The following is a 22,581-nucleotide window of genomic DNA, read 5'->3' on the forward strand; positions in this document are numbered from 1 at the left end:
TGATTGGCCTTTAACAAACAAATCTATGATTCTTGCCCATTTTGAACAGCTGCCATTCTTAGAGAAGCATAAACATGAATGAATCAGTTTACTAGTGTAATTGCACCACTGTTAACAATTTTTTGCAAAAACGAGATACATGTAATCAGCGTAAAATTTGGCTCCTTGTACTTATTGATAGAATGTACTCAATTTCCATCTGCTTACTCATTTGTATTAAGGGGGCTGAAGGCCCCCTGTGCACCCCACTGACTGCACAGCAATTACTCTAGATTAGTTCTACACAGATTTTATCTAAACTGACTTTCTTTCATCATTGAGAGTTGTACAAAATAAAGGGTTTAGCAGCACAGCATGCTCATTAACGAAAGTTACACATGGGTGATTTATTTTAGGCATGATGCAGAGATATGTTAGCCCTTTGCAGAGCACAGATCCATTTATATGTACACAAGAATTTGATATATTGTATTGTAGAATATTGAAAATAGGTGACATTTTTATCCCATAAGCACTAAACAATAGTATATTAAACCTTATTACTCATAAAGTGAGAAATGTACCTATTGAATTTAAAAATATACCAATGAATACATTTGTATGGCTTGCATCATTTGCATCACCTTTGTCTTTATTACTCTATTCAAGATGACTTGCGCAAGTAACTAAAATAAAATGAGCATTTAATGAAAATAACCTATTACTCCAAAAAAGATATTTGAAAGTCCCAATACAAACCATCTACAAAATATAGTGAGAGTTAGATGGATTAAATTATCTTTTAACCCAAATAATAGTGTTAAAAATTGTGGACCCTATTTGAATCTGTCTGTAAGAGATTTGATTAATTAATTTGTTACAGCTGCTAATGTTGTTGGGAGTTATGTATGGCTATAATTATCCACTTAATGAAGACCTTACTGCTGATAATACCATTTGGGTGTATTTGAACTCCAAACCAGAGCCCAAACACAGTGGGGTAGCAAGAGGCTTGAGGATTAATAGAAATTGGTCTTCGGGCCACATCTGCATACTTCGGGTGAGCTGCTGGCACTGGCTACGCCTCCGCGGGCAGCTGTGCCCATGGGAAAAAACAATTTGGGGCAACCTGCCTTGGGGACAGCAACGTTCAGGTAATTCCTGGTAGGAGGGGTTGGAGCGGACTACGGGGCTGGGGAGTGGGGGGTCTGTTGTGTCTCCTACGGTGTCAGAAGAGCAATCCTGCTCCTCGTGGCTCCAACGATTTCAAAAACCTACCTTTAGTTGGCGACCATTCAAGGAGCGTAATGCCTGTTTTTACCCAGTATCTGTTACTTTGTTCTGCAGAAAATTAAACTTCCTTTTTTTCTTCCTGTTAACATAACATTTGAAGTAATATTGGCTTGGAATTTGCAGTCAGCAGCAAGGCAAAGCCATTCGCTGCTGGCTCCAAGATACACTCTGCACAATGATTTCGCAATCCCTTTGTCGAGAACTTTGGGTTTTCTGGCCTTCATTTCAATTCAACGAACTATAGTGGGGATCCCCTTGTTCGAACTGCTGTGATGTCAACAAGTTGTCTAAACAGCCAATCAAAAGGCAGAATTCTCACAGATAGCAAACAAGGAAGTGAGTAAGCTCTTAAAATTCTAACTTTTTTAAATAGTTAGAGAGAGCAAGACAAAGATTGGGGCTCTCATAAGGGGAAAAGGCAAACCTGAAATAAAAATGGACAATTTTTTTTTTTTAAAGTAAAACTATATTTTTTTAAGTTTCTTAAAAATTAATTTTTTTATTATAATGGACAAATTTCACACTGCACAAAATTAAAATTAGTTTTCCATGCCATTAAAAATTTTTTAGCGGTCAATATGTTGTTAAAACCACAGTTACACCTAATCCCTTTGGGTCTAACTTTTAGTGGCGAATTTAACAGCGCACTTAATGCGCAAAAACCGAAGTTTCCAGCAGTTTCAATGGGCTCAATTTTCCACAGTGATTTGCGCCGTTTTTTTTGGAACAGGCTGCTTTTTTTGACCTAAGTTTTAAAAAAAACAGTTTCCCCAATCAATTTGCACCAGCGTAACTCAGTTAGTTACGATTTTTTTTTTTAGGTACTTTTTTTTTCAGCCAAAGCGGGTGTAACCTGCCACCCGCGCCAGTTCTGGCCATTTAGGGAAGTTTGGCCAACAAAAAGAGTTACTCCAGTTCTGCTTAGGGCAGGGTATGTGGCCTCTGCAGAAAAACCTTCCGGAGAGTTAAGGAAATCGACATAGATAAGTACAGCAGATGCCCGGACAGCAGCAGCAGGAGAGGTAAGAGAGAGGGTAGAGGCGGGGGCGGGGGGGAGCAAGCCTTTCGACCAGGGCTAGGGGTGGGGGAGTGGACCGATAGGTCACTTGGTTGGGGGAGGGGGGGAGCGGACCGGCAGGTCACTTGGTTGGGGGAGGGGGGGAGCGGACCGGTAGGTCACTTGGTTGGGGGAGGGGGGGAGCAGACCGATAGGTCACTTGGTTGGGGGAAGGGGGAGTGGACCGGTAGGTCACTTGGTTGGGGGAGGGGGGGAGCGGACCGGTAGGTCACTTGGTTGGGGGAGGGGGGGAGCGGACCGGTAGGTCACTTGGTTGGGGGAGGGGGGGAGCAGACCGATAGGTCACTTGGTTGGGGGAGGGGGGGAGCAGACCGATAGGTCACTTGGTTGGGGGAGGGGGGGAGCGGACCGGTAGGTCACTTGGTTGGGGGAGGGGGGGAGCGGACCGGTAGGTCACTTGGTTGGGGGAGGGGGGGAGCGGACCGGTAGGTCACTTGGTTGGGGGAGGGGGGAGTGGACCGATAGGTCACTTGGTTGGGGGAGGGGGGGAGCGGACCGGCAGGTCACTTGGTTGGGGGAGCGGACCGGCAGGTCACTTGGTTGGGGGAGGGGGGGAGCGGACCGGTCGGTCACTTGGTTGGGGGAGGGGGGGAGCGGACCGGTAGGTCACTTGGTTGGGGGAGGGGGGGAGCGGACCGGCAGGTCACTTGGTTGGGGGAGGGGGGGAGCGGACCGGTCGGTCACTTGGTTGGGGGAGCGGACCGGTAGGTCACTTGGTTGGGGGAGGGGGGGAGCGGACCGGCAGGTCACTTGGTTGGGGGAGGGGGGGAGTGGACCGGTAGGTCACTTGGTTGGGGGAGGGGGGAGTGGACCGGTAGGTCACTTGGTTGGGGGAGGGGGGGAGCGGACCGGTAGGTCACTTGGTTGGGGGAGGGGGGAGTGGACCGGTCGGTCACTTGGTTGGGGGAGGGGGGGAGCGGACCGGTAGGTCACTTGGTTGGGGGAGGGGGGAGTGGACCGGTAGGTCACTTGGTTGGGGGAGGGGGGGAGCGGACCGGCAGGTCACTTGGTTGGGGGAGTGGGGAGCGGACCGGTCGGTCACTTGGTTGGGGGAGCGGACCGGCAGGTCACTTGGTTGGGGGAGGGGGGAGTGGACCGGTAGGTCACTTGGTTGGGGGAGGGGGGAGTGGACCGGCAGGTCACTTGGTTGGGGGAGGGGGGGAGCGGACCGGCAGGTCACTTGGTTGGGGGAGTGGGGAGCGGACCGGCAGGTCACTTGGTTGGGGGAGGGGGGGAGCGGACCGGCAGGTCACTTGGTTGGGGGAGCGGACCGGCAGGTCACTTGGTTGGGGGAGGGGGGAGTGGACCGGTAGGTCACTTGGTAGGGGGAGGGGGGAGTGGACCGGCAGGTCACTTGGTTGGGGGAGGGGGGGAGCGGACCGGCAGGTCACTTGGTTGGGGGAGTGGGGAGCGGACCGGTCGGTCACTTGGTTGGGGGAGCGGACCGGCAGGTCACTTTGTCGGGGGAGGGGGGAGTGGACCGGTAGGTCACTTGGTTGGGGGAGGGGGGAGTGGACCTGTAGGTCACTTGGTTGGGGGAGGGGGGGAGCGGACCGGCAGGTCACTTGGTTGGGGGAGCGGACCGGCAGGTTAATCGGCCAGCGCTAGGGGTGGGGGAGCAGACCCGGAGGCCCTTCGGCCTGGGAAAGGGGCAGGGATCGGCACCGGCATCGGTGGGGGAGGGGGACTTTAATAATTGGAGGTAAGTTGCTGCAATGTATTTTCATGTATTTTTAAGTTGCTGCAATGTGTTTTAATGTGTTGTGAGCTGGCTGTATGTTTCACTTTGCAGCCTCAAGCCCACATTGTGTCACTGGTTATCATGGCAACCCGATCTTTTTGGCGCAGATCATGGCTCTACCCCAAAATGAAAGGATAGGTTAGGCCGAGCCAAAATGAAGAAATCAAACGGGGAAACTTAGAACTTTTTTTTTGGCGTATTCGGGTCCAAAAAAAACGGGCGTAACTCTTCAAGTACGCCAAAAAAAAGCTTTGGGGAAAATTGAGCCCTTTGATTTGGCTGATTACACAGATTGCCGGTTCTGTGGAGGGTAGGTTTGTGGCGGGGGAGGGGGGGCACAACCCAGTTTCGGAGCTGTCAATGACTGACCTCAACTTCGGGATTTCCGCATGCACTTGCAATCGGCTCTTCATTGGCATATGTAAGGGACCTTACACCAATAACATGTCGTCGTCTTCCAGGCATCATTAGGGTGCAAGACGTTGGTGCCCAAAATTGGCCCTCATTGCGCCTGTTTTATGCAGCGAGGGCCAATTCCTACCCGATAGGTTTTTCAAGCTATCAGTAAAGTATTGTTTTTCATTAGTAATTAATGTTTGTGTAAGTTCATGCAGCTATAATATCAACGGTGAAATTTTCCTATTTTAACAACTTTCTCCATGGATTCATTCTCCAAGATGTACATCAGAAAACTAAAGCCTTGTCGAAATGAGATTGTGAGAAATGTATAATAAAGTTTGTTTATAAACCGATCCTGTAACTTCACAATAGAACATTTACAATTCACCTACGTTTTATCGTCTATTTAATATTTTAAACAGGATTTTGTTATCTTTTTCTTATTTTTTTATGTTCTGTTTAGTAATAGAATTTTTAGTATTTTCTTTTCTTTGGTTCTGCAGAATTTTCAAGATTTTATAAGAAATAAAATTCTACAAAGACAGTTTCAGTGTTATCCTAACATTTGCAATTTGTTTTCTAAAGCATTGGTCATTGGCACCTATATTATACTTAAATATTTAAGCAGGAGATGTTTTAATGTTTATGTGATGAGTTATCAGAAGGTAAAGCTTTTATACTTTTAAATTAAATATATATTAGCCCGGAATTTGCAGTCAGCGGCGAAGCAAAGGTGTTCACTGCTGGCCCTGGAGTAAAGTTCACACAAAGACCTCGCGATCTATGTTTTGAGAAGTTTGGGTTTTCCGATGTGTAGTTCAAATCAATGAAGCGCAATGGGGAACCCCAATACGAGCTGCTGTGACATCAACAAACTGTCTAAACAGCCAATCAAAATGCAGAATTCTCACAGACAGCAAACAAGGAAATGACTAAGCTCTTAAAATTCTAACTTTTGAAAAATGTTAGCGAGAGCAAAACGAAGATTGAGACTTTCACATGGGGGAAAAGGCAAACCTGAAGTAAAGATAAACAAATGTTTTTTTTAAATTAATTTTTCAAAAAATGTCTTGATTTTAATTTTTATTAAAGTGATTACATTTGACACTGTACAAAATTACAATTAGTTTTTCAGTGCTATAACTTTCGATTAGCTGTCAATTAGCTGTTAAAAACCCAGTTACACCTAATCCCTTTGGGTCTAACTTTTATTGTGGAATTTAACAGTGGTATTACTGCAGAGGAGCTGAAGTTTTCATCAGTTTCCCTGATTGAGAGATTAGACTGATTGCCGGCTCTGTGGGGATGGAGGGTGCACACCCTGCCAGTTCACCATCGTCCGGACCGGAAATTCCGGGCCATTCGCCTGTATTATTGTTAGTATTATCCTTGAACTTTATGGGATTCCTCGAAGGCTGAGTGTAACAGAGGGTAATGCATCACAGTGCATATGTTCCAACAGAGTTCACACATGCAATCTGTTAACTGTATGAGTGATTTCTGTTTTGTTTTGTGTAGCTAATAAGACTGCTTGGGGACTGATAGTACTGGAGAGAGCTAAATAATGGCAGTCCATACCTCTGATTCTGACGTTGGAGTCCATTATTAAAGAAGCAGTAACAGGACATTTGGAAAAGCAAAATTCGGTCAGGCAGAGTCAGCATGGATTTATGAAGGGAAGTCACGTTCGACAAATTTGCTGGAATTCTTCGAGGCTGTAACGAACAGGGTGGATAAAGGGGAACCAGTGGATGTGGTGTATTTGGACCTCCAGAAGGCATTTGACAAGGTGCCACATAAAAGGTTACTGCATAAGATAAAAGTTCACGGGATTGGGGGTAATATATTAGCATGGATAGAAGATTGGCTATCTAACAGAAAACAAAGTCGGGATAAATGGTTCATTCTCGGGTTGGCAACCAGTAACTAGTGGGGTGCCGCAGGGATCAGTGCTGGGACCCCAACTATTTACAATCTATACTAACAACTTGGAAGAAAAGACTGAGTGTAACGTAGCCAAGTTTGCTGACGATACAAAGATGGGAGGAAAAGCAATGTGTGAGGAGGACACAAAAAATCTGCAAAAGGACATAGACAGGCTAAGTGAGTGAGCAAACATTTGGCAGATGGTGTATAATGTTGGAAAGTGTGAGGTCATGCACTTTGGCAGAACAAATCAAAGAGCAAGTTATTATTTAAATGGAGAAAGATTACAAAGTGCCGCAGTACAGCGGGACCTGGGGGTACTTGTGCATGAAACGCAAAAGGATAGTGTCATGTTTCCAGACATGTTTACTGTTGTACTATTACATATGATGTGCCACCAGAGGGCACTACTATAGGAAACTTGTACACCAGCTGTATGGTCACTAAGATGGGCCATCAGAGAGCACTGCAGTGAGAGACTTGTAGATTACCTGTACAGGTGTACCAGGCCCAGTATAAAAGGCAGGCCATCATGTGTGATGGTCACTCTGGAGTTATATTAAACAGACTAAGGTCACTACAGTTCAAGTGCAATACATTGCCTTGTGGAATCATTATCAGAGCATCCAAAGACATAACAATTGGCGACGAGATTACGGACTTTCACGCAAAAATGGCTAACCTTGGTATGTTGCAGCAGTTCGCCGATGGTGATGATTGGGACGCCTTTGTGGAGAGGCTCGACCATTTCTTCACAACAAACGATCTGGCAGGCGATAAACCGGCCACACTGGCTGATAAGCGCAGAGCTATCCTGCTAACCAGTTGTGGGCCCACCGTCTATGACCTCGTCAGGGACTTGCTGGCACCAGCGAAGACAACGACCAAGACGTACGAGGAGCTTGTAACGCTGATCCAAGAACAACTCAAGCCCAAAGAGAGCATCCTCACAGCCAGACACCGGTTTTACAGCCACCCGATGGCCCGAAGGACAGGAAATCGCAAAATATGCTGCAGACCTCAAGAGGCTGGAGGCACCGTGTGATTTCGGCGAACACCTCACCGAAGCGCTGCGGGATATCTTTGTCATCGGAATTAGCCACGAGGGCCTCCTTCACAGGCTACTATCTGCAGTCACACTGCAGAAAGCCATCATCATGACCCAAGCATTCATGACCTCGACCTGCGGCTCTAGGCAGATGACTCATCCTCAAGACTCAAACCATGTAAGTACTGTACACAGACTGGTGCCTTTTAGAGGCTGGACTGTGGACATGAGTCTCCTCAGGGGAGAGAGAACAGGTCCCCGAGTCCCTTAACTCTGAGTCCGCCGAGGGAGGCTAATAGGTTAGCACCATGCTGGCATTGCGGAGGGAATCACCAGTGCCGTTTTAAGGACTATGTGTGTAAAGGCTGCAGCACAAAGGGCCACCTCCAGCGAATGTGTAAAATAAATATGACTCACTGTGTTGATGAAGCGTCTGCAGATGGCCATGAATCCAGCGTGGATTATGAAGAGGCAGTCAGAAAGCAGAAAGGCAGCTCAGCCCCACGATGAGGTGTATGGTATGTTTACCTGCACCACAGAATGTTCCCCGTTGACGATGGAAGTCGAGATAAATGGCGTTCCAGTCTTCATGGAAGTGGACTCAGGGGCGAGCCAGTCAGTAATGAATCAAGAAGCCTTTGAGAGGCTATGGGACAATCAAGCTGAACGACCCAAGTTGGTCCCGGTTCAGGCAAAGCTGCTCACCTACACCAATGAACTTATCCCAGTCGTTGGTAATGCAGATGTAAAGGTACTCCATGATGGCGCGGTGCACAAGTTAACTCTGTGGATTGCTGCAGGTGATGGACCAATGCTACTCGGAAGAAGGTGGATGAAGAAGATCCATTGGAGCTGGGAAGATTTCATCCCTCCAGCGATCGACGTCCCCTGCACTCAGAGGCAAAGCAAGCCCCCACCTGAGGTTGGATCCGGCACCAGAGAGCAGACCAGCACAGCACCTGAGGCACAGACCACTCAGCACGACTGCGTGGAGATGATCCAGCTGAAACGACCCTAATGCACCTTCCAGGCTCCAGTGGCAGGACTCCGGAGGAAGAAAATTGGATCCAAAGGCGACTTCCCAGCTTCGGTGGCAGAATCCAGGGAGAAAAGAATCACGCAGTCGACATCGTGGATGGAAGAAAGATGGCGCCCAAACCACGAGGTGAAGTGCTGATGAAAAAGATGGTGGCGGCCAGACCACGAGGTGTAGCGCTGATGGAGCAACATGTGGTACCAAGCGAAGAAGATGGTTGGGGTAAAGATCTCTTAAAGGAGGCCAGCAACCCTCCACACTTAAAGGGACAGTTCCACATTCTCAATCAATGTAAAAGCAACTGTGAATTAAATGTAAAGCTTGTAATTGACAATCAGAGTTTTATACATGTAATAAGCAAAGAAAAGTCGTGCAATTGAGATGGGAGCTACAGTTTATCTGCAATGAGTAATGAAACGTTGTGCGATGTAGGATTTCAACTGTATTCAGATAATGTAATGGGCAAACACCCATCGGGAGTACACAGGTCCAGCGGGCTACTGAATGCAGTAGCCTGCGTCTCTGGGATCAGAGTGATGCACCACGGAGTGTGGCCACAAGCAGCTAATATAGACAAGCTGCAGAGCAAGTGATCTCAAGAGGGCAACGGCACCGGTATCAATACCCTGCCCCTGATCGGCTCCACCTCTCAGGCACCAACTGCCATGAGCCTGAAAGAGCAAATTGCGCTAAGGTGCAGCCCCCAGACCCTATCGCCACCAAGGCTACACCTGGGAATGAAGGGTAACCCGCAATGGTTCTCCCAAATGGGACCGGGACCAGCCAGGATCCCAAACAAAACAACGCCCAGGAAAGCGAGTCAGCAGTTCCCTGCACACTGCTAGACGACTGCTCCTCAGAGCAAGGAAAGGACAGGGAGGTCACAGGCATCTGTGAAGCTGCCCGACGCGAGGAGCAACGGCAAAGGCCCCGAGAGCAGGCAACTTGAGCCAACCGGGTTCCCACTGCCAGCACTAGGCACCGTGCCACTAGACTACCTGGACACCATCCAGCAGTTCTGGAACTAGCTTGTCCTCACGCACGGGTGCTGACACCAGCACTGATTCCAAGTATGTATCAAGAATGTATCTCACCAGTCAAATGTACTTGCCTCACAACTGTACCACAAATGTAATGATGTAAATGCAAAAATTTTTTCTGGACTTGAATGTATGTGAATGTAATGAGCCACCGGCATAATCTATATGTGGGGGAGAGAGAATGGAGTGGTCATGGACTCACAAACAGAAACCACCAGCACCTCTACTGCCAATGAAACACCACCCACTCACCCAAGATGGAAACGACCCTCCAAGGGTCAACCAGAGAGAGCTAAGCCCAGAGCACAGTCAATGAATGAAGGCGATTTGCACGAAGGACTTGAGGGAGAGTGATGTCATGTATCCAGACATGTTTACTGCTTGTACTATTACATATGATGTACCACCAGAGGGCATTACTACGGGAAACTTGTACACCAGCTGTATGGTCACTAAGATGTGCCACCAGAGGGCACTGCAGTAGGAGACTTGTAGGTTACCTGTACAGGTGTGCCAGGCCTAGTATAAAAGGCAGGCCACCATGTGTGATGATCACTCTGGAGTTATATTAAACGGACGAAGGTCACTACAGTTCAAGTGCAATACATTGCCTCGTGGAGTCATTATCAGAGCATCCAAAGACATAACAGCTAGTATGCAGGTACAGCAAGTGATCAGGAAGGCTAATGGTATCTTGGCTTTTATTGCAAAGGGGATGGAGTATAAAAGCAGGGAAGTCTTGCTACAGCTATATAAGGTATTGGTGAGGCCACACCTGGAATACTGCGAGCAGTTTTGGTTTCCATATTTACGAAAGGATATACTTGCTTTGGAGGCAACTCAGAGAAGGTTCACTAGGTTGATTCCGGAGATGAAGGGTTGACTTATGAGGAAAGATAGAGTAGGTTGGGCCCTACTCATTGGAATTCAGAAGAATGAGAGGTGATCTTATTGAAACATATATTATGAAGGGGCTTGACAAGGTGGATGCAGAGAGGATGTTTCCACTTATGAGAGAGACTAGAACTAGAAGGCATGATCTTAGGATAAGGGGCCACCCATTTGAAACAGAGATGAGGAGAAATTTCTTCTCTCAGAGGGTTGTAAATCTGTGGAATTCGCTGCCTCAGAGAGCTGTGGAAGCTGCGACATTGAATAAATTTAAGACAGAAATAGACAGTTTCTTAAACAATAAGGGGATAAGGGGTTATGGAAAGCGGGCAGGGAAATGGAGCTGAGTCCATGATCAGATCAGCCATGACCTTATTGAATGGCAGAGCAGGGTCGAGGGGCCGTATGGCCTACTCCTGTTCCTATTTCTTATGTCCTTATGATTCACCCATTGCAATTTTTTCCATTGGCTTAGCCATAAGGTAAGGCTGGATATGGAAATAACAAAGGATGCGATTTTGGTCTTTATCACTCCAATTGTGCTTGAAAACATGGCATTAACAGTGTAAGAACATTGGGATTAATACCCTGACAAGAGTATTTATCAACGGCAACAGATGAATCCTTAACCCCTTCACCTTTAACTCCTTTCGAGGAACTATCTGGAGTTAATACCTTGGAGCTAAAGATGCTTATAATTGGCTCGTTTTACTGTCTTACATCAACATATTCAGATTATATTAACATTACCATCCTACAGCCTATTACCTCGTGCAGGGTTGGGTTTTGCTGAGATGGTGGTGGGTAGCACGCTGCGGGATGGAGTCAAGGACACTCATGTCAAAGGCAGAGTCTCGATTAAGGAGATCTTTCAAATGCTCCTTCCAGTGTGTCCTGACTGCCTCAGTGTTCTTGATGAGTGTCTCCCCGTTCTTGGCCAGCAGTGGGGTGGGGCCTTGGGTGCTTGGGCCATAGGTGGACTTGACGGCGATGAAGAATCCTCACACATCATGGTTGTCGGCCAGCTGCTGAATCTTATGTGCTTTCTCCACCCACCTTCTATTTAGGTCATGGGTTTTTATTTAGCCCTCAGCCTTAAGCCATCTGTAAAGCTGCTTTGTTGCTCCCGAGTTGGGTTGTTGCTTTAAGTTCAGAAATGCCCTGACCACATTGATCGAAGCACTGACCACACTCGATCAGCTCCATTGGGCGGGCCACATTGTCCGCATGCCTGACACAAGACTCCCAAAGCAAGCGCTCTACTCGGAACCCCTACATGGCAAGCGAGCCCCAGGTGGGCAGAGGAAACATTTCAAGGACACCCTCAAAGCATTCTTGATAAAGTGCAACATCCCCACCGACATCTGGGAGTCCCTGGCCAAAGACTGCCCTAAGTGTAGGAAGAGCATCCGGGAGCGCGCTGAGCACCTCGAGTCTCATCGCCGAGAGCATGCAGGAAACAAGTGCAGGCAGCGGAAGGAGCGTGCGGCAAACCAGACTCCCCACCCACCCTTTCCTTCAATTACTGTCTGTCCCACCTGTGACAGAGACTGTAATTCCCACATTGGACTGTACAGTCACCTGAGAACTCACTTTTAGAGTGGAAGCAAGTCTTCCTCGATTTCGAGGGACTGCCTATGATGATGATGATGATGATAACTAAAAAATTGTTTATTAACCTTCGAATCATAGTTAGCAGTACTTACAATTAAACATTGGGTATACAAATGATTAGCAGATAGTTAATTCACGACATAAATAACAGAGGCTACAAAATCAGTTCAATTATTTCACAGTAATTCAGAATTAATTGTTTGTTGATTGTAAATTTACCATTGAGATCAGATTACTTTGGGTAATGTACATTTGTCATGGATTTAGCCAATATAGAAACATAGAAAATAGGTGCAGGAGTAGGCCATTCGGCCCTTTGAGCCTGCACCATCATTCAATATGATCATGGCTGATCATGCAACTTCAGTACCCCATTTCTGCTTTCTCTCCATACCCCTTGATCCCTTTAGCCGAAAGGACCACATCTAACTCCCTTTTGAATATATCTAACGAACTGGCCTCAACAACTTTCTGTGGTAGAGAATTCCACAGGTTCACAATTCTCTGAGTGCAGAAGTTTCTCCTCATCTCGGTCCTTACCCCTTATCCTTAGACTGTGAGCCCTGGTTCTGGACTTCCCCAACATCGGGAACATTCTTCCTGCATCTAACCTGTCCAATCCCATCGGAATTTTACATGTTTCTATGAGATCTCCTCTCATTCTTCTAAATTCCCATGAATATAAGCCTAGTCGATCCAGTCTTTCTATATGTCAATTCTCCCATCCCGGGAATCAGTCTGGTAAACCTTCGCTGCACTCCCTCAATAGCAAAAATGTCCTTCCTCAGATTAGGAGACAAAAACTGTACACAATATTCAAGGTGTAACCTCACCAAGGCCCTGTACAACTGCAGTAAGACTTCCCTACTCCTATACTCAAATCCTCTCGCTATGATGCCAACATGCCATTTGCTTTCTTCACAGCCTGCTGTACCTGCATGCCAAATTTCAATGACTGATATACCATGACACCTAAGTCTCGTTGCACCTACCCTTTTCCTAATCTGTCACCATTCAGATAATATTCTGCTTTCTTGTTTTTGCCACCAAAGTGGATAACCTCACATTTATCTACATTATACTGCATCTGCCATGCATTTGCCCACTCACCTAACCTGTCCAAGTCACCCTGCAGCCTCTTTTCATCCTCCTCACAGCTCACACTGTCACCCAGCTTAGTGTCATCTGCAAACTTGGAGATATTATATTCAATTCCTTCGTCCAAATCATTAAAGTATATTGTAAATAGTTGGGGTCCCAGCACTGAACCTTGCGGTACCCCACTAGTCACTGCCTGCCATTCTGAAAAGGATCCGTTTATTCCTGCTCTTTGCTTCCTGTCTGCCAACCAGTTCTCTATCCACATCAATATATTACCCCCAATACCATGTGCTTTAATTTTGCACACTAATCTCTTGTGGAAAATTAACAGTTTATCCAGTAGACCTAGGGATTGTTCAGCTGAACATGTATACTATTTCTATTACTTCTGTCATTTTAAATACACGTAGTTCCCTTATAATTTATTAACACATCCAAATTTTTAACTTTGTGGCCTGGATTTTCATGGGGCCTATGGGTGCATACGCAGTGCGTACGGGCCCACAAGGGCACCGCAAGTTCCGGGTTTTTGCGCGCGAAAACAGCTAGGAAAAAAGGCTTCAAACGGGTGGCAGAATTGTAGCAGTTTAGCTTGCAAAATAATGCGATGATGCTCGAATGAGAAGAACTCAAATGCTTCATGATTCTCACGGCTTGCAATCTGACAAGAAGCTTCCCCAGGAAACGGGCATCAGTGGGCAGAGAGTTGGGCTATTTGCCCAGCTGCTGCTCAGCGAATGCCCACGAAATTCTTACACCTGGTAAAAGCAGGTACCAGCATAAGAGTTTAAATGAACATAGAAATAATTTTTTTAAATTATTTAAACATCTGTACGGATCTTGTTATTTTTAGCCCCTTTAAAAAGTTCAAATTTATTTTTCATAAAATTAAATTTTTGTTTTGAATATTTAATTTAATTGTATTTTAATTAATTTTAAATATGTAATTTTTTTTTATTTATTTGGTATGTAAATGTGTTTTTTGTGTCACTCCCATTCAGGCTTATGGGGATTTTGTACAACAATGGAATCCCCATAAGCATGACTGGGGATCCCCTTTCTGATTGGTTGGGCCAGCCCATATAATCCCAACAACAACAACAACTTCTCCTTTAACGTTATGAAACATCCCAAGGTACTTCACAGGAGAATTATGAGATTTAAAAAAATTGACACCAAGCTGCATAAAGAGAAATTAGGGCTGGTGACCAAAAGCTTGGTCAAAGAGGTAGGTTTTAATAAAACGTCTTGAAGGAGGAGAGATAGAGAGACAGAGAGATTTAGGCAGGGAATTCCAGAGTTAGGACTCAGGCAACAGACCGCACAGCCACCAATGGTTGAACGATTATAATCAAGGATGCTCAAGAGGGCAGAATTAGAGGAGCGTAGACATCTTTTGAACCACATGCGCCCCTGTGATACGTGGGCCTTTACCTGGGCATTCCCGTAGAGGCCCAGGAGCGCGAGTCTCCATGGATCCCAAGGCAGAAGGTAGGCGTGGACTTTATTAGTAGATCGGAGGCATTTTTCCGCGGGATGTCTCCAACTGCAAATTCAGGCCCAGTGTTTTAGAATATTTATGTACTTACACTATTACATAGTATTTACAGCACAGAAACAGGCCATTCGGCCCAACAGATCCATGGAGGTGTTTATGCTCCACACAAGGCTCCTCCCACCCTTCTTCATCTAACCCCATCAACTTACCTTTCTGTTCCTTTCTCCCTCATGTGCTTATCTAGCTTTCCCTTAAATGTATTTATGCTATTCACCTCAACTACTCCATGTAGTTTCACATTCTAACCACTCTCAGGTTAAAGAAGTTTCTCCTGAATTCCCGATTGGATTTATTAGTGACTCTCTTATATTCATGGCCTCTAGTTCTGGTCTCAGTGGCTACCATATTAAACCCTTTCATAATCTTAAAGAGCTATATTATGTCACTGCTTCGGTCTTCCCTTTTCTAGTTAGATATTAAAATGTGCTGACATGGTAGATAAAACATTATTTTCTTGTGCCTCCTTTACAGTGCAGTGAGACCTGTGATACTGGAACAAGGCATCGTAAAGTATCTTGTATCAACCAGAATTCAGAAGAGGCACATAGTATTGAATGTGATGCAAGCAAAAGACCATTAGATGTGGAGCAGTGCAATACTCAACCTTGTGAATACATCTGGATTACAGGAGAGTGGTCTGAGGTAGAAGAATATTTAAATTAATTCATAGCTTTGTAAAACTAGCAAAGAACATCTGATCCTAGTTGGGCTTAAGTGCAGTATCTTCTGATGCATCAGATGTCGGTGTCACAATTCTCAAAAATCAACAGCTTTTAAAGATTTATGGCAGAATGCACTAAGCCTCAGTGATTAGTATTAAGGGTAATGTTAACATTGGAATTGTGATAGAATATTTTGTTTTCTACTGGTATCCAATGTTAAATAAAATGTGTGTTTTTTTCATTTTTGAACCTGTATAGATAGCAATTTATTAGGGCCTGCATTTTAATGAGGTTAGATTAGGAGAACTCTTGCCACATTTCCCTGTCCACTTGCAGTCTGCCCTTTTTTACTATGTTGTGGTTCGGATTCAGCTCTCTCGCTGCCATGGTCCAGGTTCTTTTTCCGGTCAGGGAATATCGCTTTCTTACGATATGCAGATTTGGACACCGCATTCTAGAAAAGCGGGGATAATGTTTACTTTGGTGATGATGCAAAATGGGCAATATCCGATCGGCTGCCAGTTATACCCAATTTTCCTTTCCATTGAAGTCAATGTGCGATATCACTCAGTTCTGATAAAGGGTCATCGACCTGAAACGTTAACTCTGTTTCTCCCTCGACAGATGCTGCCTGACCTGCTGAGTATTTCCAGGATTTTCTGTTTTTATTTCAGATTTCCAGCAGCTGCAGTATTTTGGGTTTGATATCGCTGATTTTATATCATCACCAAAAGTTAAAATTACCCCAAGACATTAAATCCATAGAAATTGTACACCAAAAATTCACTAAGATTTTACCAGGAATGGGAAAAAATAGTTTCGAGGACAGACCTCATATACTGGGATTATTTGCACTCGAGCAGAGAAGGTTATGAGGATATTTAATAGAAGTCTTAGAATTATGAAGAGTTTTGATGGAGTGAATCGGGAAGGGCTATTGTCCTCCAGTTGGTGAGACAGTGACATGGCCGAGGCAGAGACCATTGCTTCTTTTAAGGGATAATTGGATAAATATTTAAATCAGAGAAAGATGAAATTGGGGTTGCGGTTACTGGTATTTAAAAATTCAATTACAGCAGTGACAATGAAACCACCTTTGTATGTCATTCTTTGATATATATGCTGTCACTTGCCTCTGCTCTCCTGCAGTCTCTTTGGAGATTGATTAGGAAAATACAAACCCAATCTCCTGTGCATGTGCCAAAGACCTTGGCCTAGAAATTTGGGTCATTTGCACGCAAACGACTTTTCGCCTAGGCACAGCGCTGCTAACAACTCCCACTAAATTCCGTGTGAGTTTAGCGGCGGCGGTAACCCGTAGTGCCACGCCCCGCTGCACAATGATGGTGACGTCATCACCATGTACAATGCCCCAGACCCTAAATTGGGTATCGCCCCCTGAAGCTGCGGCAGGCAATGCCAGCGACAGTTTCAAGGGGCACATGCAGGGCAAGTTAAAGGGGAGGTGTGGCCATTACAAAAAAAATTCAGCCGCTTTTGCCAAGTGTCCCGTTGGTGCTTTAATCGCGGGGTCTGCGCCGCGATCGGTCAGACCAGCACTCTGCTTGAGTGCCGGGCTGTTGACATGGCACTCCTGTTCCCCGATGGTCCAGGGAGGCCCCTTTCATCACTGCAGAGTTTGCAGCTTGAGCCCTTCCCTTTAACTACAAGAAGAGCCCTTTCTACGTGGCAGTGTTACGTGGCCCAGTGTGTAGCGCTGTGCCCCGCTCCTGTTATTTTGCGCTCCACTGCCTTTCGAGGGCGGTAACCCGAATTTAGCGAGCGGGACGGGACTTCCACACCGGGTGAAAAATATCACGCCTCCTGGATGTTACTGCCCCCAAATGGGGTGCAACGGAATTTTTCGCCCAAGGTCCTTCATTTCCAAATCAGCCTCCTAATGGTAGACAACAGCAAATAGCGATATAAACGTCTGACCTTATCTTTCCATTGCCCTGAAAAATGCATAAAAAAGGATTCATCAGCTTTGGGAATTGGTTCCATGTGTCAGCATTCTTTCATCGTGGTGCTATTTTGTATCAAACGCAAGTATGCTGATGCACTGAACCAACGTTGTGCATTTCATCAGGTCCAAGGAGTACCAGGTATGGTAGAACACAAGACCCATAAAAATCAACAGGATAGAACCATGTCTCAGCAGTAAACAGCATTCACATAAAGCCAAAGGGAGAGTCACTTTTTTTTTTGTGCTAGATATTCTCTTGAGCTCAGTACCACCGGTCACTCCCGTAAGTGGACTTTGTGTCTACAGCGAGCCAAAGTCTTCCTTTACTGCCCAGTATCTAGTTCAACAATAACATGATTGAAGGATCAAAACAGAGAATCTTTGCTCTGTATGCTAGCTACTGAAATATGACGTGCTACCACAAGAATTATACTCTCTTTACCCTCTTCACTGCCGTTGCTCTCCTGCTCCAGCACGTGTTGCTCTCTGGAGTGGGACGTCACCAACTACCCTTCAAGATTTAGTTCGGGACCTGGAATTTTAGGTCCTTCATTGAAACACCTGTGAACTTTTTGCAGTGGAAGCAAGTCATCCTTGATTCGAGGGACTGCCTATGATGATGACTCTCTTTACAGAAGGCAGACTGAAAAGCACAGCTTCAAACCATTAACTAGTTTATTTATATAAAATATATGAATGAACAGTATTCAGTGTCACAGTGAGAACAATCAATTTCCCCATGTTCCTCAGTTTTGAAAAAATAATCAAGGCACAGCTTACTAACTCTACAATCATGGAATCACCTTCACAAGCTTAACCTCTCAAAGCTAAGCTGCTTCAGACTTGCAAAACACAATTAGCCTCCTGCTGTCACTGCAAGAACTCCATATCACCCTGTGCCTGAGTGTGGGGCAGCAGGAGAGAGAGAAAGAGAGAAGCCTGTGAAATGGAGGGGCATTATTCCAATAAACTGTTGATCAAGGTTGCTACCCTAAAAGGAATGCGTACTCCTTGATGTGTAGGCGGGAGGCTGCTACACAGTTGCCTAAATAGAATGCAACAACACCTGAGGTCTCAGGTGACACAAGGAGTAATTACGATTGTAAATATTGACCCTACCTCTGTCCGCTAATTAACTCTTTAAATTTCTTTTGTCAGCCTAAATGAACTTTCAAACCGCTGGCCACAATCCACAAACATGAATCCATCTCCGACGCATGATTAAATAGCGCATTGGAGAACCAAGGTGCTCTGCCATCATGCTACTCTTTAACTATAATTTCTGTATCATACTTTTAATGCCATACAAAAGCTATTGAGTGGAAGCAAGTCTTCCTCAATTCCGAGGGACTACCTATGATGATGATTGTTAAATACAGATTTGAGGTATGAGGTTTTAGCAGAATTCACCAGCAGTTTTGATTCCAACACTTTGTTACATTAGAAAAGAAAATCAGATTGATAATTTGACTTTATTTCCAGTGCTCAGTTACTTGTGGACATGGCTACCAACAAAGACTTGTTTCCTGCAGTGAGGTTTATAATGGTAAGGACCTCTATGAATACGGCTACTATCATCAGATAACAACTAACTGCCCTGGGACACAGCCGCCAAACACCCGTGCCTGCTCTCTTGGTGAATGTCTTGTTACTGCCTCATGGAGGGTTGGAAATTGGGGAAGTGTAAGTTCATTTCAAAACTTTTCAGGACACAAGCTGAAAACCTTAGCAATTGCATTATATTTAATTTGATGTTGTATTAATGCTTTCGTGTCAGGATTTTATGGAGTATGTTCTTTGAATCACAATGGAGGCAGGAGGGGTTTTACTCAATGTATCTAGTATTAGTCAATTCTACTGTACTATGTAGATCTACAATCTCTCGGGCTTCTTCGCCCTGATCTCGCCGCTCCTGCTGTATCTACCCGCACTCCAATCAGCGACCTTGATCTTGGTGACGTCCCTCTTCACTGCCGTTGCTCTCCTGCTCCAGCACGTGCTGCTCCCTGGAGTGGTATGCTGCCACGCTGCTCCTTCTGCTGCCCGGCCTGCTCCGATGGTGCTCGCAGGCCGGGGGCTGCTCAGCCTGCTGGGCTAGGTCGCCACGCTGCTCCTTCCGCGATCGGGACCTAGGAGAGGCATGAGTTTGGGGCCCAGAAGAGGCGAGGGCCCACGGGCAGTGTAAAATCCTTACTCTACAGTATGAAACCACACGAGGCATATTCTGGGGACAAGGTCACCTGTGACCTTGACTCTTTATTCACAGGACTCCAAAGACGATGGCCCTGCGTGGGACCTCCCTTTTTATACCTGTGAGATCAGGTAAGGAGTGTCTCCCACAAGTTCACCCCTTGTGGTCAAAGTGTGCATCTAGGTTGAGTGTATACAGTAATACTGGTGTTACATTGTGGTTACAGACATGACATCGCCTCCCCCCACAAAGTCTTTTTGGGATCATAGGTTTAGTCTTTCAGGTGGTCTACGCTCCCTCGTGGAGTGCCGCAGTTGGGGCTCGAGTTGTTGGACACTGATGTGAGTGTCTGTCACCTGTGGTGATTCCAGCCTGTCTGGGCTGACCGCAGGGACTGTGCATTCTTCTGATTGCTCTTGTTGCTCGTTCACTGGTGATGTTGGGAGCTCCATCTCATGGTCTTCTTCAGGTTCCTTCGTGTTGATGCTGAAGCTTTTTTTTGCTTGGTCCAGATGCTTACGGCATATCTGATCATTGCCCCATGGTGCGATTGAGGACGAATACAGGATCATTTATTTCTATACATCTCCCCCTCGCATTACGGTCATGGTACTCGTTTTGTGACTTGCGCTTGCCCTCAACTATGTCGGTCAGGACTGGGTGAATGAGGGACAACCGAGTTTTGAGTGTCCATTTCATTAGTAGCTCTGCGAGCGGGACCCCCGTGAGTGTGTGCGGTCGGGATCTATAGGCCAGCAGGAGACACGATAGGCGGCATTGTAGGGAGGGTCCTTGAATCCTGAGCATACCTTGGTTAACGATTTGGACCGCATGTTCCACCTGGCCATTGGAGGCCGGCTTGAATGGCGCAGTCCTGACGTGGTTGATGCCGTTGCCCCATAAGCTCTCGGAATTCATAGCTTGTGAAACATGGGCCATTATCACTAACCAGGATGTCCGGCAAGCCATGGGTTGCAAAGGTTGCACATAAGCTTTCCACGGTGGTGGATGACGTGCATGAATTTATAATGATGCACTCGATCCATTTCGAGTACGCATCTACCACAATAAGGAACATCTTACCCATGAACGGGCCCGCGTAGTCAACATGAATGCATGACCATGGCCTGGTGGGCTAGGGCCATGGGCTGAGCGGGGCCTCCGTGGGGACATTACCCAGCTGGGCACACGTCGTACACCTGCGAACACAGTGTTCCAGTTCTGAATCAATTCCAGGCCACCAAACATGTGACCGGGCAATACCTTCATCAGCACAATGCCTGGGTGCTCACTGTGGAGTTCCCTAATGAATGCCTCCCTGCCCTTCTGTGGCATAACTACCCGCCTGCCCCATAGTAGGCAGTCAGTTTGGATGGGAAGCTCATCCATCCGTCTGTGGAACGGTCTAACTTCCTCAGGACATGCTCCGTGTGCGGGCGCCCAATCCCCAGTCAGGACACATTTCTTAATCAGGGATAGGAGGGGATCTCTGTTTGTCCAGATTTTGATCTGGCGGGCTGGGATGGGGGAGCCTGCGCTGTCAAAGGCATCGACAGCCATGACCATCTCGGCGCTTTGGTCCGCTGCCCCCTCAGTGGTGGCCAGTGGAAGGCTGCTGAGTGCATCAGCGCAATTTTCGGTTCCGGATGGAGTAGTCATAAGCAGCCAGCGTGAGAGCCCATCGCTGTATGTGAGCTGATGCATTGGCATTGATAGCCTTGCTGTCTGACAACAGGGATGTTAATGGCTTGTGGTCCGTCTCTAATTCAAACTTCCTACCAAAGAGGTATTGATGCATTTTTTTTACACCATAGCCACATGCAAGCACTTCCTTCTCGACCATCCCATATCCCTGTTCTGCTTGAGAGAGCGATCTGGAGGCATAAGCCACAGGTTGTAGTTGACCCTCAGCATTGCCCTACTGTAACACGCACCCAACCCCATAGGACGATGCATCACATGTCAGAACCAATTTTTTACAGGGGTCCTACAGGGTCAACAACTTGTTTGAACAAAGTAGGTTACGCACCCGATCAAAAGCCCACTCCTGACAGTCCCCCCAAAACCAATCGCAACTCTTATGCAGGAGCACGTGTAACGGCTCCAACAACATGCTCAAGTTCGGCAGAAAGTTCCCGAAATAGTTCAACAGTCCCAGGAATGAATGGAACTCTGATGTGTTGCAGGGCCTGGGTGCTCGTCGAATCGCCTTTGTTTTGGATTCGGTGGGCCGAATCCCATCTGCAGTAACCCTCCTGCCCAGAAACTCAACCTCAGGAGCTAAAAACACACATTTAGACTTCTTGAGTTGCAGGCCTATCCGGTCGTGGAGATGTTCCTTGGTGTCTCAACCCGTGATGAGGATGTCGTCCTGGAATACGATCGTTCCAGGAATGGATTCAAGCAGGCTTTCCATGTTTCGCTGAAAAATCGCGGCCGCTGATCGAATGCCATATGGGCACCTGCTATAGACGAACAGTCCCTTGTGCGTGGTGATGGTGGTCAGTAGTTTAGATTCGTTGGCCAGTTCCTGGGTCATATAGGCTGAAGTGAGGTCCAACTTGGTGAACAGCTTGCCGCCTGCCAGCATGGCGACGAGGTCCTCCGCTCTCAAGAGCGGGTATTGATCTTGTAGGGACACCCGATTGATGGTGGCCTTGTAGTCGCCACAGATCCTGACAGAGCCATCCGCCTTTAGGACGGGAACGATGGGGATCGCCCAGTCGCTGAATTCAACAGGCGAGATGATGCCCTCTCTCAACAGCCGGTCCAATTCGCTCTCAATCTTTTCCCGCATCACATACGGCACCGCTCTGGCTTTGTGGTGCACTGGCCTGGCGTCCGGGGTGATGTGTATCCTTACTTTATTGCCTTTGAAAGTCCTGACGCCAGGTTGGAATAGTGAATCGCATTGTTGTCGGACTTATGAGCACGAACTTCGCTCCACAGATGACATTGCGTGGACATCCCCTCATTTCCAGTTCATCTCGGCTAACCAGCTCCTCCCCAACAGTGCGGGACCATTGCCCGGGACAATCTTGAGCGGCAGCCGATTCAC

The 22,581-nt window shown here is 46.6% G+C and overlaps 1 protein-coding gene across 1 annotated transcript in view; it reads left to right on the forward strand.

Moving 5' to 3' along the window:
- adamts9 (ADAM metallopeptidase with thrombospondin type 1 motif, 9) overlaps positions 1-22,581 on the forward strand; it is a 462,662-nt gene that overhangs the window by 330,602 nt on the left and 109,479 nt on the right. The window contains exons 31-32 of the mRNA XM_070895215.1: positions 15,176-15,346; positions 18,815-19,015. Coding sequence (XP_070751316.1) covers positions 15,176-15,346; positions 18,815-19,015 — 372 coding nt within the window. The remainder of the gene's footprint in view (positions 1-15,175; positions 15,347-18,814; positions 19,016-22,581) is intronic.

Source organism: Pristiophorus japonicus, chromosome 12 (assembly GCF_044704955.1).
Source record: "Pristiophorus japonicus isolate sPriJap1 chromosome 12, sPriJap1.hap1, whole genome shotgun sequence".
NCBI lineage: Eukaryota > Metazoa > Chordata > Chondrichthyes > Pristiophoridae > Pristiophorus > Pristiophorus japonicus.